At 42.0% G+C, this 18,021-nt stretch overlaps 1 protein-coding gene across 1 annotated transcript; it reads left to right on the forward strand.

Annotated features, from left to right (window-relative positions):
• The first annotated feature begins 14,612 nt into the window (after positions 1 to 14,612).
• LOC147605843 (uncharacterized) lies at positions 14,613 to 17,668 on the forward strand. The gene is made up of 3 exons (XM_086792340.1): positions 14,613 to 15,615; positions 15,715 to 16,056; positions 16,372 to 17,668. Exons 1-3 carry the CDS (start codon positions 15,349 to 15,351, stop codon positions 16,918 to 16,920), a joined length of 1,158 nt encoding a protein of 385 aa, XP_086648466.1. The 5' UTR covers positions 14,613 to 15,348; the 3' UTR covers positions 16,921 to 17,668.
• Positions 17,669 to 18,021: the final 353 nt, after the last annotated feature.

The following is an 18,021-nucleotide window of genomic DNA, read 5'->3' on the forward strand; positions in this document are numbered from 1 at the left end:
CTAATTGTGTTATTCCACATTTCATTAATTATGCTACAGAGCATGCATTGAATCATTCTTAATATAATCTAATTGTGTTATTCCACATTTCATTAATTATGCATTAAATTTCTTAATATTCACTAGTCATGATCAAATCTTGCATAATTATGAAGGATTACCTCAAGAATTCTTGGTGAAATTTGGTTGCACACTTGATAGCAAATGTGTTGCCAAGCCTCCTAGATTTGAATTTTATCCCTCTTTGCTCCATTTGCAGCCAATGAACAAATCCTCTCTCTCTCTCTCTCTCTAATCACTAATCACCTCTTAATTATCTTAATATGAAAGAAATCATGATAGAGAATAAATAGATAAAGGCTAATGATGATAGATAATAGGTTAAAGATCAGCAACAAGCAAGCCCTCATGCACCCAAACTCTCCAGAATCAGTCCTCCTTCTCCATTTTTCCTCCATGCCTCCTTTCTTGATGACAACTTCCTCCATGCCTCCTTTCTTGATGACAACTTCTCCATATTCACATGAAATAGAAAGTCTCTTCATTTTTCCTCCATGCCTCCTTTCTTAATGACAACTTCTCCATATTCACATGAAATGGTAAGTCTCTTCACATTTACTCATGCCTTTTCACATCTCTTATGTCTAGGCAGCCCAAATTTGGTCCTAAATGCTAAAAATAGCTTATGAATAATGTATCTATGCACTCCCACTGGCTCCCCACCACGAATTCTAGATCCCGACAAGGCTCAAGAACACATTTCTCATTAATTTCTTACAAAGGTTAGTGGTGGGGCAAATACATAAAAATGGCCCAAAAATGAACCATATATCCTAAAAATAGGGATAAATAGCCAAAATAATAAAAATAGAAAATTTCCTTAAATTTTCTAATTTTCTTATAAAAAATAACTACTTTTGCTAATTTTTACTCCCATAAATTACTAAAAATAGCTTAATTTTACTTTTAAAAATACTAAAAATTGCTCGATAATGGAGAGGTTATCACCTCGGGTTGTGGATAAAACTCCTTCTGCTATGGGCTCCCACTTGTTGGTAGATCTCTACTCATGGGTATAGGCTCCTGGCTTAAGGAAGGTTTTCCAGGTCTTTGGGTAGGAATCGTACCTGCCTTGGAGTTAGCCATGATACTCTTGGATAACCCACCCCTTCTTGGTGACCCCCTTGAAAGGATCTTGAGGTTATCATTTAGGGGATAGTTGTCATCTTCGCTGGTGAGGTGAAGGGGCAGTCAACACGGTGAGGCCAAAGGAGTGCTGGGTGCAGGGGTTTACCTAAGTTGATGATCTGAATTTGAAAGATGAGGCTTGGGATGTTGAGGCGAGAGGAATGTTGGGTGTCAGGGGTTTACCTGAGGTGATGATCTCAATTTGAAAGATGAGGCTTGGGATGTTGATAGGTTTGGGGTATCCTCGTCCACCAAAGATGAGGTGACCATTTCTCCTAGGGAATCTTGAGTGTTGCATTTCTTTTCCACCAATCATGAACGAACCTTCCCTCTCTAATATAAGGCCTTCCAAGGATCATGGCATACGACCCTCGTCTTTGGACATCCATGTTACCATGAATGTTTGGTGAAAGCTAGCCTAAAGGTCTTAATCTTTTCATCCTGAAGGATGCCTAAGGGTTGGTTTTGTTCCCATTTGCAAGCTTGACCATGAGGCTTGTGCCTATGAGTGGTGGTGGTTGGTTGTCTTCCCGTGGGAAAGCTTGAACACATGAGGCTTGTGCCTTTGAGTGGTGGTGGGCTTCCCCACATGCCTGCCAATCCTTGGTGATTATACTAACACCACCACCACCATCCAAGATGACGAAGGCCATCATTCCTTTATAAATGATATAGGTAAAATGACATTCTCCATAATCTAATGAAACCAAAGTGCCTTGGTAGAGGAGAGAAGGTAGGATTCAGGCCCCCAGAATGCCCTATGGTAGAATTTGGAGAAGAAATAACTGTAGAGAAATCTTTGGAAGCCATGTTTGTGCTGACAAATAATCCTCCTTTGACTTAGGTAGTCCCCTGACAACCTGTAAGAACCACCACTCACTGCGTAAGAGTGTGGAGAAGAGACAACAACAAAGAAATCTCCGAGAGCCCTGTCCTTTGACAATAAACCTCCTTTGAAGCAAGAGGGTTATAGATCAGCGCTTGGCTCTGATACTATGAAAGAAAGACCATCACAGGTTGTAGGCCCAAAGTACAAACTTTAGAAGGTTGGAAACATTGATTATTGCTGAAAATAAGCACGAGGGAAGCCCGTAGGTGCTTACAAGCATAAGAGACTATTGCTACATCCCTAATGACCTCTAGCCCGTAGGTTCTTACAAGCATAAGAGATTGTTGCTATAGCCCAATAAGCTGAAGATATGTAAGAATGAGATTAAAAGTGAGGGGAAGGGTGAGAACCCTTATATATTGCTGGTTGACTAGTTGTTAGCAAGTTGACAACTGTCCAGTAGCATAAAATGCTATAAAATGCCTAAAAAATTGTAGAAAAAGCCCAAATGATATCTGCTAAAATATGCACAGGTAGGGTCTCATAAAATGACCAGTACAAGCATGAAAAGGTGTATGTAGACCCTCTAGAAATGATATATATTCCAACATGACACACCAAGCCAAGGTTCAAAACCCTCAAGTACTCAGTAAGCTCATTTTTTGTTCTCACCAAGGTCATTTATTGTTCTTACTAAGGTCATTTACTATGCTTACTATTCTTTTTTTTTTTTTCAGCACGAAGGAGACTTCTATATTAAGTATGAAATTTTTTACAAAATGGATATTTCACACCAAGCAAGGTGGAGATCTCAACCAATCAGGAACCAGTGTGCTACCAATAGGGTCCTGAATGAGAGGATGTGAAAAAGATAGGGTCCCGAATGAGAGGATGTGAAAAAGATACCAATGTCCCACTCTCTCATAAACTGGCAGCGCTTCCTCTCCACAGCCCTCGAAGATCCCTGGATTTTGGCCCAGGTAGCCATAATGGTGTGAATAATATCACTCTAAATCCTGCAAAGACACTGAGAAACAAGAACGGGAGTACCCTCAATGGCCTTAGTGCATCTAGCCTTCCAAATATTCCAGGCTGAGATGCTAGCAATAATCTCCCAAGAACTATCTAACCTCTGTGCCGGAGGGACAAAGTGTGAAAGTGGCAGATCCTGAAGATAACACTGCCGAGCAACTCCTTGCCTAACCATAATGACCAAGCTCCTGTTAATCCCCTCAAATATGAGTTGAGGCCCAGACTGTGTCAACCAAATGATAGAACCAAAAGAAATGATAGCATCCCTCTTAATTCTACCAAAGAGGTGTGCAATCGCATACCAAACCCTCTGTGCTTCCCTGCATTCCCATAAACAATGGTAAACTGACTCCAAAACTCTTGCACATCTACTAGGGCATGCTGGGCAAGCACTAGTAATAGACCTCCACTGATTGGTGGCCAGACCACCATGAAGGGAAACCCAGATAAAGGAGTGGCTTCCTATAGGAATGCCACAATCTTTGCCAAAATACCCTCTGAATGTCAATCGAAATGCCGTAAGACTCCCAATGGGGTCTAAGAGTAGGGACACTCTGAATGTGTCCCACGATAAGATGTCTGGCATTCCGCACTGTATAACTAAAAAAAGGCACGCTTTTCAAAGGGTTACAAGCATCCTGCCACTCCCACTCATCGGGGTCCCAATGCAAATGTCTGATAGGTTAACCACCATACAACAAAAGGGTGCTTCCCTAACCTGCCAACAACTCTGACTGGACGAATCTGAGGGCCCTCAATAAGGTCCTGCACATCACATCTCTCTAGTTGCCATCCATCCTGTATAGAAAAAAAGACCGGTACATCATCCTCCCTAGGCAAGGAGAGACCCATAACCTGAAGAGGAACACCTGTCTCCCAGAAAATACCCCAAACCAAGAATGATGACGACCTTCCAAAAAAGATCCAGTAATCCAGTGGTTGGGAATGGCTATATCAATTTGTGCAGTCCTCTAGCTAGAGCCTCTCAAATGCTGCGAAATCCAATCTCTGCACCTCAGTGAGGCTCTAAAGCCTCTTCCAAGCCAGCACTATGGGACATAGGGTCTCCCAACTAGCCCAAAGAATATGCATAGCTGCCCCAAGATGCTTACCATGCACATCTAATATCAAATCATTCCACAGAATGGGCTGCTGGTTAGCTTCCTCTGCTGAACGTAGGGGGATGTGTACCAAAAAACTCCTTAGGCAGTCCCAGGCCTGTAGGAGGGACCTAACTAGGGGGGACGAAGGGGAGCGGTGAACTGCATCTGAAAAAATAAAGCATGAGCTGAGAGTCCAGTCACCTCCGTGAACAGTGATCTGCTGCATGAGAAAGTCCTTCCACGGCTCAGTGCTTGGAAGAAATCCCCTAACAACAAACTTACAGAGCAAAGCCTTACATTGCACCTCAGGGTCAATGATATTCAATCCCCCTTCTTCCTTAGGCCTGATAATGGTTTCCCAACCAACTATGGCCCTGGTGTGTGCATTTCCATCAAGCCCTGACCAAATAAAGTTCCGAATAAGGCGACAAAGCTGGCCAATGTAGCCCTTATGAAAAATCCAGGGCCATAGTTGGTTTCCCAACCAACTATGGCCCTGGTGTGTGCATTTCCATCAAGCCTTGACCAAATAAAGTTTCGAATAAGGCGACAAAGCTGGCCAATGTAGCCCTTATGAAAAATCCAACACGAAGGAATAAACCAGGCTGTGTCTAGCAAAACTTGGTTAACCACCAAAGCAAGTCGAGCTTCCTCCTACTCCAGTGATGAAGTTTGCTTTTAATGCTTAAGAGCAATGGAGCAAACTGTTGTGTAGGGGAGATGTCAACACCCACCTATAACAACCAAGGTATCTGGCAAAGCATCCTTTCTCAATCCAAGTAAAATCAACATCTGTACCCCAATCTGCAAGAGGAGAATCACTGATCCAAAAACCAACTGATTTATGCCAATTGATAGTAGCTCCTGCTACCAAACAGAAGGCCTCCAAGGCTGTCCAAAAAGCACATAAAAAAGCATGTGAAGCCTCAAGGAACAATGCCATATCATCTGCTAACTCAGAGTCCAAAAACTCTTCCTCTGTGCATAAAGGCAGCCTAAGACCCACAACACTAGGGGCAGCCCGAAGAAACTTGCTCATAGCCTCAACTAGAATGAGGTACAGTAAAGGGGCGAGGGGACATCCCTACCTCACCGAACGGGAATTCTGAAAATGCTCGCTGTGCCCCCCACAAGCTAAAACAGTGCTATGAGCCTCCCTGTATAGGCAGGACACCCCTCTGATCCAGTTTTGGGAAAACCCCTTGTGTGCCATAGTGCCCTCCAAAAAATCCCAATCCACTCTGTCATAAGCTTTTTCAAAATCAAGCAAAAGAATGGCACGAGGCTGCTGACTAGACTTTGCCCACTCGACAGCTTCCCAGAAAGAAAAGATGTTATCAAATATACTCCTTCCTTGGAGGAACCCATTCTGTGTATCATGGATGGTCCTTTGGAGAATCGGCTGCAACCTTATACTTAAGGCTTTAGCTAAGATCTTATATGCAGATCCAAGGAGAGTGATGGGCCTCCATTGCTTGATGTCAGTCTTGTCCCCACTCTTGGGGATAAGGTGAATCAACCCCTCCGTGAGGTATGGTAGCATCATACCCGACATCCACATTTCTTGAAGGGAAATAGTGATAGCATCTCCAATGTGATCCCAAAAAAGAATAAAGAAGGCAAGAGAAAGACCATCATCCCCTGGGCATGAACCACTAGAAAGAGCATGCAGTATGTGAAGGAATTCATCCTTCAAGAAAGGGGCATCCAGGGAAGAACACATAGCATCTGTAATGAGCCTGGGCATGCACTCCCAAACTTTCTGCCGTGCCACATCTCTCGGAGGAGAGGGCACCTCTGCAGTCAACAAAGACCGATAAAAATCTGAAGCAATACCCCTTACCTTATCAGGCTCAATCTGAACCTCACCTTGTGAATCCTGTAAGTACCTCACAGAATCTCTACTATGGGAAGGCCTGTGTGCTAAAAAAAACTCTTTGTTGCATCTGCCACCCATCTGAGTCCAAAAAGCCTCGTTCGCATGAAACACGAACTTAGCCCTCCTGTCCATGGCCAACTACAGCTCTGCTCTAACTGTTGTCAAGAGGTCTGCTCTAACTATTGTCAAGAGGTCTGTAATCCAAGATGCATGTGGATGCTTTTCATGTTCCCTCTGAAGAGCAGCAATCCTATGCCTAATATCTCTCTCCTTGTCCAGAGCCTCCTTCTTCTTGGACAAGGCAGCGCTATGATAATGATGGCTAGTCCTCTCAAGAGCCAGCACAATATTATGACGAGGATCAGGACCATCACAAGATCTCCATATCTCTCTGATCTCAAGGGAGATGTCAGCATCTAGATAAAGAGAGTTAGAGATACGGACATGGGGAGAGGCCAAGCGAGCCCCAGGCTCCCTGAGACACAAAAAAACGGGGAAATAACAGGATTTGGTGGTGCCAGGCATAATAGCAATGGTGCCTCCTCTGTCCAGGGACCAATCATCCACATAAAATCTGTCCAGACATGCAAAGATGCTCTCATCCCCGCTCTCCTGTGCGGTTATGCCAAGAGACAGATAAGGAGGTTGGCCTTCTCTGGAAGTCATCCTCAGTCCAGCAATCCCTGCCAAAAAAAGAAAGCGTGAACCTCTCCCATGAGGTTCACTCCAAAGGGTGTAAACCCCCTTCGCGTCTACCCTTCTTGTCAGAAGGTTGCTCAACCATATTGAAGTCTCCTCCCACTATCCAATGATCAACCTGGAGAATGACATTTGTAATGGTGTCCCAAAAGGCCACTCTTTCACCTCTCACGTTAGGTGCATAGATATTCAAGATTCCCAATTTCTGACCCTCATGCATGATCAAGATCCACTGTGCTCTAGCAGGGATGATAACACCATGCCCAATAACATGAGGCATAACAGATGATGCCCACTGAAATGCAAACACCCCCCCTAGTCCCAACAGTCAAAGACCAAAAGGTGTGGGCCCAAAAAGCATCTTACCAGTTTTGCCACACTGAGATCTATCCAATTTGTGTTCCTACAACAAAAGTATATCCATAGACCCTCCTGTAATAGTAGGGTGAAGCTGGTCCTTCAGAAGGCACTTCCTACCACGGGTGGGAAGCCCTCCAAGGCCCTAAACATTCCATGAAACGATTCTCATGGAAGAGAAGAGGGTTTGACCCCCGATCTAAGAAGACGATGGGCAGCCTGAGGATGCCTCTCATAATGCTGGAGGATGGGTTAATCCACGAGGCAAAGTCCATTGACATGCCCTTGTTTGAAGCCCTGCATAGTACCTACATATGTACGAGAAACGTGTGCGCCCTCCGGGGCATCAAGGGCAATGGCATCATGCTGAAAATCTTGCAATACATGATCCCCATTGTGCTAAACATCCTGCATATTGCCCCTCCAAGTAAAGAGGACTTAATAAAATCATCCTGATCTGATATATCATCTCCCTGCAAAGATGCATGAGCTGATACATCCCTCTGCCTAGAAACATCATCTATCTGAGGTACAAGATCTGAGGAGGCTTTCCCATCAATCGCGCCAGGGGGCATGAGAGACAGCTCGCCACACCTGGTGGATTGTAGGACGGGAAGGATCCAAGGGAGGTGGCGCCTGAGAAGCACACTTGTGAGACCTCCTGCGACCCCGAGCTCGAGGGTAATATCGAGCAAAGTGACCCTGTTGGTGACAAACCCAGCACTGATCATGTTGACTTGCAATCTCCATACGTTGCTTCAAAGGACCACTAGGGGCTCGGAAGCAAAACATAGTCCTCAAAAAGCTCACTGTCACACAGGCAAGAACCATGACCCTGGGGACAGCATCCGCCGAGGCAGTGACCACCTGGGCGGCAGAAGATGTCGGCAAGGCGTGGAGGAGGGGCACTTGAAGAACCAGCCCGATGGCCTCTAGCATAGGGAGAGCATAGGCCAATATGCGTGAGGAAGACATGGGAATCTGAGAGTAATCGGGAAACAGTTCCGGTCTTCCTCAGCAGGGTCAAAATAGCTGGAGTAGGGAAGAAAAAAAACCTTCCTCAGGCCCAATGGCAAAGGGCTGCCCCCCTTCAAAACCTTTGAGGCTGCATCCTTAGAATCAAAATCCACTTGGAAGAAACCTCTTCCAAGCAACTTGACATCTCGAAAGTGTGGAGCGAGGTCGGAAGGCAGAGCCCCCCCAGGACCCAATCCTGAGCCTGGGGACAGGAAGGGTGAGATCCAAAGATTTTGGCAATGAGGGTCGTTTTGGAGTCTTTCTTGATTTCGGCGAAGAGGACAGTGAGCTTGGCTTCGGAAAAAACAATGGTTCGCCCGACCGAGGGAGAATGATTAGCCATGATGCTAATCGAAGAAAAAGGCCGACTTGAACCCAGACCGGTCCAACAATTTATACTAGTTATTTTGTGGTGAGCTAGACCCCCCCCCTCGAGAGACGAGGGTTAACATAGCATCTTGGTTTTACACACATGATGTATGGGTTTTTACATGGTGATCCCCCCCCCCCCAAGAACTTTGCAATGTTGTTATGATAATCTTGGTCACATATGATCATGTGCGATGTCAAAATTGTGATGTTGGGTGTTTGGATACTTAAACACGGCTACCCCTCTGATAGAGGGGGGCTTACAAACTAGAGTAGATTATGGACTATATTAAAATAAATAATTAGGGTGGATCATGGATTTGTAACAAATTGAGCTATTAAAATAGATAGAAACAAATTATTCTTCCATAGATTAAAAACCATGTAATACAAAGTGATATAATATAACGAGAATTAAAAATATTCTTCATACATATGATATCACATTTATTATATACACCCACCATCAAATGGAAAGCCCTTTCATACATATAATAATATCACATTTATGACATACACCCACCATCAAATGGCAAGTCCTTTCTATTTATGAGTGTACATTAAGAGTTGAATGAGGAAATCATGATTGAAGAATGGAACCTCAACTTCCAAGGTTGTTTTTATTTTGTGTGTGCAGGAATGAGGTGTAAGAAATTTGTGCAAAAACATTCTTACTTTTGTGAGTTTATTATGTTCTTAAGGGTTATCACACTCACAACTTTATTCATAGTGGAAACTTGCTTTATATTTTGTGAATGCTTAAGTTAGAGGTTTGAGTTTGATTACTTTTTTGAGGACCTTTTAAATAAAATGGGTTTATTAATCACTTCTTAGTAGCTAAGAGATGCACCTATATGTAAACCAAAGAAGATTAGTAGCCTTAAGGTTCATTAAGTGAAATTAACAAAAGGGGTGTGAACCCATAGGTGTCGGTTGAAATACTTTTGTATTTTAAAATTTTTAAGTTGAAGGCTATCATGAGTACACTACTTTCCTAGAAACTATTTGTATATACTTTATGTAAACTAGGCATTTAAAAGTGTGGATGCCCCCTTTTAAATTTGTTTAACTTCTCAAACATGGCTACCCCTCATTAAGGGGGCCTTACAAACTAGAGCACGTGGGTCAAAACAAGTAATTAGAGACAATGAGCTAATAAAATATATAAAAACAAATTCTACTACCACATATTAAGAACCATGTAAAATACAAAGAGACAATGAGAATTGCAAATATTCTTCATATATATATATATATATATATATATATATATATATCATTAATGAGTTACAACCATTAATAATAAGTTTGTAACATGACTTTTACTTTTTAATTAGTATTTACAGAGAGTATAATGGTTTCTTTCACTCCACGACATGCTTATCACTTTGTTATGGTGCTTGTCCTTACACCAACAAACAAATATTTTTTTTGTTAAAGGAGTCTACAAATCAAGTTGCTAGTGTGTGTCTTTTGTTAAAGAAGTCTAAAACTCAAGTTGCTTGTGTGTGTGTGTGTGTGTGTGCGCGCATATATATTCCACAAAACATTATATACTTCTATAATTTGATCATGATTATAATGGTATACCATGACAGCTAGACTTTCATTAAGATATTGGCAACACTATTATATGCCCAATTGATAGAAATCAAATTAACAAGTGTACAATTAGAGATGAAGAATTGGCAAATCATGATTGAATAACACCTCACATTCAAAGGTTGTTTTTTATTTTGTGTGTGCATGAATGAGGTGTAAGAAATGTGTGCAACATTCCTACTTTTGATAAATTTATTATATTATCAAGGGTTACACTCACAACTTGATTCAGAGTGGAAACTTGCTTCATATTTTTTGAATGCGTAAGTAGAGGTTTGATTTAAAAAAGAACTAGAAGTATTTATCTTTTGAATAAAATGGGTATTATTGCTTCCTTAGTAGAAGTAAAGTGAAGTTTAGTAGCCTTAAGATTCATTAAAACAAATTGACAAAGGGGGGTTTGAATCCATAGGTATCGGTTGAAATACTTTTGTGTCTTCAAATATTTGAGTTGAGGGCCTTTATGAGTACACTACTTTCCTAGAAATTATGTGTAGATGCTTTATGAGTACACTACTTTCCTAGAAATTATTTATAGATGCTTTATGTAAAGGAGTCATTTTAAAGTTTTCCATCACCCCCATGCTCCTCCTCCTTTGTCTCTTCCTTTGATCATATTTCAAGCTAAAAATGTATGAGTTTGCTTTGTGAAAAGTAACTTAGAAAAAAAAAATTCCTTTTCTTGCTACACAACTATAAGCATAGTGTATTTGACCTACATGTTGGAACCCATGTGCAAATGTTGAATTCGAGTGAGCTTTCATCTCTTTGATGTGATAGTGGACCTAGAAGACATTTTAAAAGTATAATAACTAACTAGCCACACAAAGATTTTGACTTTAAAAGATAAAGTAGCTCTAGTACTTGTGCACTTTCCCTTATGAAGCATGCATGCATTATAGTGTTTCTAAACATCAAGAGGTTCTTAGTATATGGCACTAAAAGCTCTATCTTGTTTTCAATACATTGTTTAAGATGTAACATAGAAAGGGTTTGAAATTAGCTAAACTAAGATGTAAAATTGTACACTTTGTGGACGGCAAATAGAAGAAGGAGAATCTTGGAATACAATGGTGATTTCTAAATAATAAGAAAGAAATAATATGTTTTTAAGGAGGAAGACATCATAACAAGGGAAATTTGAAAGACCAAAAGGATTTCTATAAAAGTTACATCAAGTGACCTTAATACAGACATACTTAAGATTCCTTTTGCTGTTTCACCTTGGCAACTCACATCCCATCCACATGTAGCCATGGTTTAATCTTATTATGAAATAGAGTAGACAACTTCTCCTTGTCCTTGTTATGAAATAGAGTAGACAACTCACATCCCATCCACATGTAGCCATGGTTTGATCTTATTATGAAATAGAGTAGACAACTTCTCCTTGTTGGCGATGTTCTTACCTACCTACAAGAAAGGAAAGCATTTTAATACCATGACAACTACTTCATGCTACTAACTTGTTTAACTAAAGACATACAAGCCGTTAGCACCTTCATGGCTATTCTATGAAAGCAATGCCTTCCTCGACTTATAAGCAGAATGTTGAATACCTTCCTTCATGTTTGCAAGAGAATGGGGACAACACAAAAAAATATGAGGAATTTTAAAACATGAATGAGATGAGTATTTGAATCTAATCATCACCTTTGATTAGTATGCCTTTTAAAACATGAACGAGATGCGTATTTGAATCTAAGCATCACCTTGAATTAGTATGCCATAACCTAATTCAAAGGAGGGTTTAACAAGCTATTATACAAACCTATTGGAGTTGATGTTCTACAACGCTAGAGAGGGTTTTGGCCCATCGACCTTGTTAGGAAAACCTAATGTTGCCTATAATTATAAATCCCACCTATAATGGTTTGTTCATCAAACTGCTTTGGGGGTCTAGGTGCTTGAGCACTTGGAAGGGCATGCTAAAATGGTTAACTACATTGATCTTAAAAGTGTTAAGGAAGAAGATGGGCAACCATACTCTTAGGCTAATTTAATAGTTTTAATATGCCATCTTATTTCCAATATCCCCTTTTGTTAGCTAGGTTAAGAGTTGAAGGACATAGCCCTTACATCCTTAATGAAACTTACTCACATGTAGGCACCAACCCACTATAACAGTAAGGTTCATCCTCATGGGGCTAATGCACTTGGACATCCCACACACTAGTAGTAGACAAGGAGAAAAGTGCTTCATTAGATGGTGCAACAAGGTTGTTGAACATTTACAACCGTTAATGAAGATACCTTTTCCTCCTATTCACATGCTTCATTAGATGGTGCAACAAGGTTGTTGAACATTTACAACCGTTAATGAAGATACCTTTTCCTCCTATTCACATGCTTGGCTAAGTTTTATGAGGAAAACTCAAGTGTGTTTATCTGGTCACAATCGGGAATTGGCTTCTTGCTTAGTTGATCAAGCCTGTGAAAACCCCACTTTATATGATTTCACAAAAAGAACTATGGTTGTAATTGATTTAAAAAAAAACACAAAATTATATTATATAACACATGATTCACATGAGTAATTCAACCATGTCCTATTAAATACATCAATATTGAGCCTATTTACACACAAAATTAGCTGGGTGTGGCTAGATGACACCAACCAACACAAATACTCCTATTAATCCATATGTCCCTAGTTATAAAATTGGCACATAGTATACATTTTGGGAACTAAAACCAGGTAGATTGAAGAGTTTTCCTTATTTTGGGAACTAAAACCAGGTAGATTAAAGAGTTTTCCTTATTTTGGGAACTAAAACCAGGTAGATTAAAGAGTTTTCCTTATTTTGATTAGTTGATTAAAAATAAAATAAAAATCAAGCTGACTGTTGGATCGGCTCCTAGAAGCCCTAGTACCCCTTAGCAAGATGGGGCTTTAAGCTTTTCCATGTGGATAATTAATTGCAATAATTACAACTTCATAATCTCAAAGCAAACTTGGTTAATCTTGGTAGAAATTCAAAATTGTATGTTAATATTGGACATTATATCATGCTCACTTTCGCAAATGAGTAGAAAAGAATCATGGAGAAGTTTGCATTAACTACTTTGCTCAAGGTAAAGCTAACTAAGCCCATGAAAAAAGCCTCTAAACCAACAACATTATTTCCTTGCTCTATAATAATTCCAACTATGGATTTTGCTTGGATAAGCAATCTTGACTCCCTGCCCATAACTTATGGATGTATTAATGGTAAACATGCTTATGTATTAATGGTAAACACGCTTAGACAATTTACATAAGCTTGGACACGTTGGGTTTAGAGAGGGGAGATTGCCAGAGATTGCTAGTCTAATCAAAATCCAAGGTTCCAACCATGATGGGAATGCAATGATTTGTAAATCCTATGAGGCTAAAGTTTTATATTAAGGCAAAGTGTGGACAACCTTGAGTCAAAAACGACACCTGATTCACATGCGACATCGAACATATAAACCATAGGCTTGTTTACACGCTTTGGGCGGTTGCTCATAGTTGCCAACCATTGGCAACATCTTTAAATTTCAAAATAATCAAACCGATCCACATTTTGGAGGTCTGTGGGACTAGAGATCAATCATTCATAGCGGCTGGACTTTGAAGGTGACGGGTGGTAACTTGTAAGTTTAATGTAGGGCCGGGGGGCCTGGTGCACATTTGGCCGGACAACAGATTGGCGCGGAATCTGAAGCCTGGTATGTGGGCCGGGTAGTTGGGTGTCACGACTCGCACATCACGGTGGTGGACACACAGCTCGGGAAAAAGTGTTTTAATTTGTAGGTGAAATCTCACGATACTTTTAACTGTGGTGAAAAACTTTTATCTCACGAAACTGCAAGTAGTTTACTAAAACTACAAATTTTAAACCACACTGAAGGTTGAATTACACCGCAGCCGCATTTTTTGCGTCGGAGCGTGGACGGTGGAAGGCGTGAGTCAGCAGCGTTAATAGGTACCGTGGTCTACGTGGCAGGAAATAACTCGTCTCAACGTGGCATGCTTCATGTGGTAATTACTTAGTACGTGGAAGTCAAAATGTCTTCTCTGACTCAGCACCTGAAAGGTACACGTGTGACTCGACCTTTGATGGTGGTGGCAAGTTGGCAACAGGATTTACCCCATTGCATTCCTACACGTGGCAGTTTTGCAGGTTAAAATTTGACAGGTCAGCCACATGAATGTGGCGAATAACTGAAAGGTACACGTGTGACTCGACCTTTGATGGTGGTGGCAAGTTGGCAACACGATTTACCCCATTGCATTCCTACACGTGGCAGTTTTGCAGGTTAAAATTTGACAGGTCAGCCACGTGAATGTGGCGAATAACTGAGTACGGTATAAATTTATTCGCGATTAGTTAAATCCAGCTTCCAAGCTTGATTAACGGGATGAATTCCCGATTGATGTTACATAAAATAGGCAAAAAATAAGTTAATTTCCTGGTAAGATTTGACATCTCCACTGTGCTCTTGTAAAGAATTTTTTCCCTGGCCGGTCAGGTCGGGCCCCTGGTTCCAGTGTCCACATGTGCATTCAAGCAACACACAGGAGAACAGTTGACCAGCGACCACCATCCCCTTGCGTTCCATTTGCTTTCTTGCAGACTCTCACCTGCCCTGTGCCGTTACCCGTTTTTGCAGGTCGCAGAGCCTCGCGGCCAGGCCCCTCCTGACTCCTGAGTCCTCACTGAGGCTCCCATCTGCAGGTCCTCGCTCCTTCCTTGTGGCTCGCCCATCTTGTTCTCGTTTGCTCCTTTTCACTTCTCAAATGCACTTCCTTGCTTCCTCAGCCTTAACAAGATCAGGGACTCATCACTTCAACAACGCACAGCTTTCAAGGGACACAAGGGCCACATGGCCTCTAAGGGCTCCAATTGCCCCCCCCCCCCCCCCCCCCCCTCCTGTGTAGGTTAATTAAGGGCTCCAAATCCCCCAGTGTAGCTTAACTAAAGGCTCCAGTTCCCCTTCGTAGTGCAACGATTTACGGTTGCTAGCTTGATCAAGGCAGTGTAAAACACATTATCAGAAAAAAGGGAATAGATCATGTGGTGCAGCAACAGAGGAACCCATCAAAGTTTGCTTTTCTGAAAACAACACAATGCACGTCTTCAAACGCAGGTTGTACGGAAAAGGGATCGCCCATCGGAGCATGCTTTGTGTGGATCTCTAAAAAGCAACAAAACAGCTGGTTGTATGATAACAGGATTGACCCACGAAAGCATGGTTTTGTGAAGCCCATAATAGAGGGCGCTGAGCAGAGCATTTCTCCTGCTAAAATGAGGCCCAGAAAGAAGAACCCAAATTGTGCATTCGGGGCCATCGTGGGAGAAGCCCTGGCTCCATTGATGGAAGGACCCGTCCCAGAAAGCCAAGAAGATGATGGCAAGAATGAGGGCTCATGGCTGAGCATGAAATCTTGGATGAAGGGCGGCAAAAAGCGCTCTGACCCACGCCTTCTTCTCGGCGTTCTCGGCTGTCCCCTTGCCCCGGTGGCTGTCTGCTCTGAACCTTTCCCTCACCTCTCCATCAAAAATGTCCCCATTGTATGTCCCCTCTCCTCATATAGCTATGTAATTTTAAGAGTTTACTTCAAGATTAATATGAAACCAACACTTTATAACTCATCATGGTGTTTTCCACAGGAGGCCTCCTCTGCCCAATACATTGTCCAGCAGTACATCGCAGCAACTGGAGCCACAAAACTGCAAACCTCTGTGCATAATTCATATGCTGCAGGGAAGGTAAAGATGATAACCTCTCAATACGAAACGGCCACAAAGATCTCCAAGCTTCCCATGAAATCTGCAGAGAATGGGTGGTTTGTTCTGTGGCAAATGATGCCAGACAAGTGGTATATGGAGCTGGCCCTGGAAGGAAGCACAATTAAGGCAGGAAGCAATGGCAAATTAGTGTGGCGCTATACGCCATGGTTGGGTGCACATGCTGCGAAAGGTCCTGTTAGGCCTTTAAGAAGAGCCCTTCAGGTTAGTCGATTCATAAATTTGTGCCTTACTGAGGTAAAGATGTTTTTGCTTCTCTGTGGCCGTAGTAGTAAAGAACAGTGCCATGGTTTTAGAGGTACTTATGGAGAGTTTGACCTAAGCTTTCTCATCTCGTCCATGGATTCTAGCTTGTCTCTAAGTTCATGTGGTCCCATGAAATGATCAGGCTTATAGAATGCGTGATGTCCTTATATGCTGTTTTGCTCACATTATGTCACGATTCTAATTTTTAGATACACGCACACAGAATTTCTACATGCTCACCTGTAGTGACTATGCTGAATTTGTTTCTGCCAGGGTCTTGACCCAATGACAACTGCAAGCATTTTTGTAAATGCTCGTTGCGTTGGGGAGAAGAGAATAGGAGATGAGGATTGCTTTGTTTTGAAGCTTGCAGCTGACCCATCCACACTAAGTGACAGAAGTGATGGACCGGCTGAAATAATCAGGCATGCCCTTTTTGGCTACTTTAGTCAGAGGACGGGCTGGCTTGTCTATCTGGAAGACTCTCATCTGACGAGGATTCAGGCCACTGGCTGTGAAGCTGTGTATTGGGAGACCACGATTGAATCGACTCTCAAGGATTACAGAGAAGTGGATGGCGTAACCTTGGCTCATGCAGGGCAGTCTGTTGTCACACTCTTCAGATTCGGTGAAGAGGCTATGAGCCACACCAAAACTAGGATCGAAGAAACATGGAACATTGAAGAAGTGGCCTTCAATGTGCCTGGCCTGTCCCCAGATTTTTTTATCCCACCAGCTGATATCAGCTTAGCAAACTCAAAAGAAGCTTCTCATTTACCTCATGAGAATGGCAGATCTTTGTCTTCCAGCAAAGCAAATTAGTAATGTGCAGGCAGTGATGTGTCCTGCTATCCCCATTGGTTCCTTATGTTGATCTGCTTGTAGACATTTTGTACTCTATGTTTGTCAAAGAAGAGGCCATAAGAAGTATGACAGGATATTGTCACACATGGACCTTGTGGCTTTCGGGGGAGGAACACTAGTGTGCAGTGCCATAGCTTGTCTAGCCATGGGCAGGTCGGTAACATGGGTTGTTTCTCCACGGATAGGATGCAACCTGTTGCGGGTTCTTTAAAACGGCTATCTAAAAAATGTAGATTTTGATATGTGGCATCATGTTTCAAAGGTAAAGAGGTGCCCACTCAAAGAAAGTTCTGATGAAACACTGCAGAGAGAATGCCAAATGAAGTGTCGCAAACTAGGAATAATATAATACTCAAAATGGAGAAGTGCTTGGCAGGGGACCAGCTTTCTACTGTGGATATGTGTCATCTACGTGGCAGCTACCGCATCTATGTGGAGTGCTTGTGTGAGCAATACAAGGAACACACGGGTACATGGGCACATGCATCAATGCTTTGGAATCAAGTTTCTCATATCGGTGTTGATTACATACCGGATATTCCCTCTTGCTCCAAGTTTCTTTGGCTGCTAGAGTTTAAGACTTCCATAATATTGACTTCAGTGTAATCTACTGCTTTTGAAATCAAATGCTTAAGTGGATGCTGCGTAGGTGTATGTTTTGTTTGCTCGGAGGCTCTATCATAAGAGGAGAAACTTGTTTCTATCATCAGACTGATCTTCACATTTTTGGGCCTTGCAGGTCTAGGTTGATGTTTTTAATTGATTAATACCTTATGGAAGTACATTACTGATTCACTCTAATATATTTATCATAAGAATAAAGCAAACCTTGGCCCCCCCACCAACAAACACACACATACACTCCTTCTCCCTCTCTCTCATTCTCATATACACATGCATGTATGTGTGGGGAATGTTAATGCATTGGGTTCTTAATCTAGGGAATTCAAATCGAAGTCCTTTCACTTGCTCTTCGGTGCCATCATATAATTCTGTGGTTGGTAGGCATTGTCTCATCTCACAACTTCCTTTAAACAAAGCATTTCTTTTGAGAACAAA

The sequence above is a fragment of the Cibotium barometz genome, chromosome 58, assembly GCF_041138505.1.
Source record: "Cibotium barometz isolate CiBa-2024 chromosome 58, ASM4113850v1, whole genome shotgun sequence".
Taxonomy (NCBI): Eukaryota; Viridiplantae; Streptophyta; class Polypodiopsida; order Cyatheales; family Cibotiaceae; genus Cibotium; species Cibotium barometz.

Bases quoted from the DNA above. Each gene is read 5' to 3' on its own strand.
- LOC147605843 (XM_086792340.1), top strand. From the start codon at position 15,349: ATGAGGCCCAGAAAGAAGAACCCAAATTGTGCATTCGGGGCCATCGTG. The intron at 15,616-15,714 runs GTATGTCCCCTC...TGTTTTCCACAG, and splicing joins CCATCAAAAATGTCCCCATT to GAGGCCTCCTCTGCCCAATA. The intron at 16,057-16,371 runs GTTAGTCGATTC...TGTTTCTGCCAG, and splicing joins CTTTAAGAAGAGCCCTTCAG to GGTCTTGACCCAATGACAAC.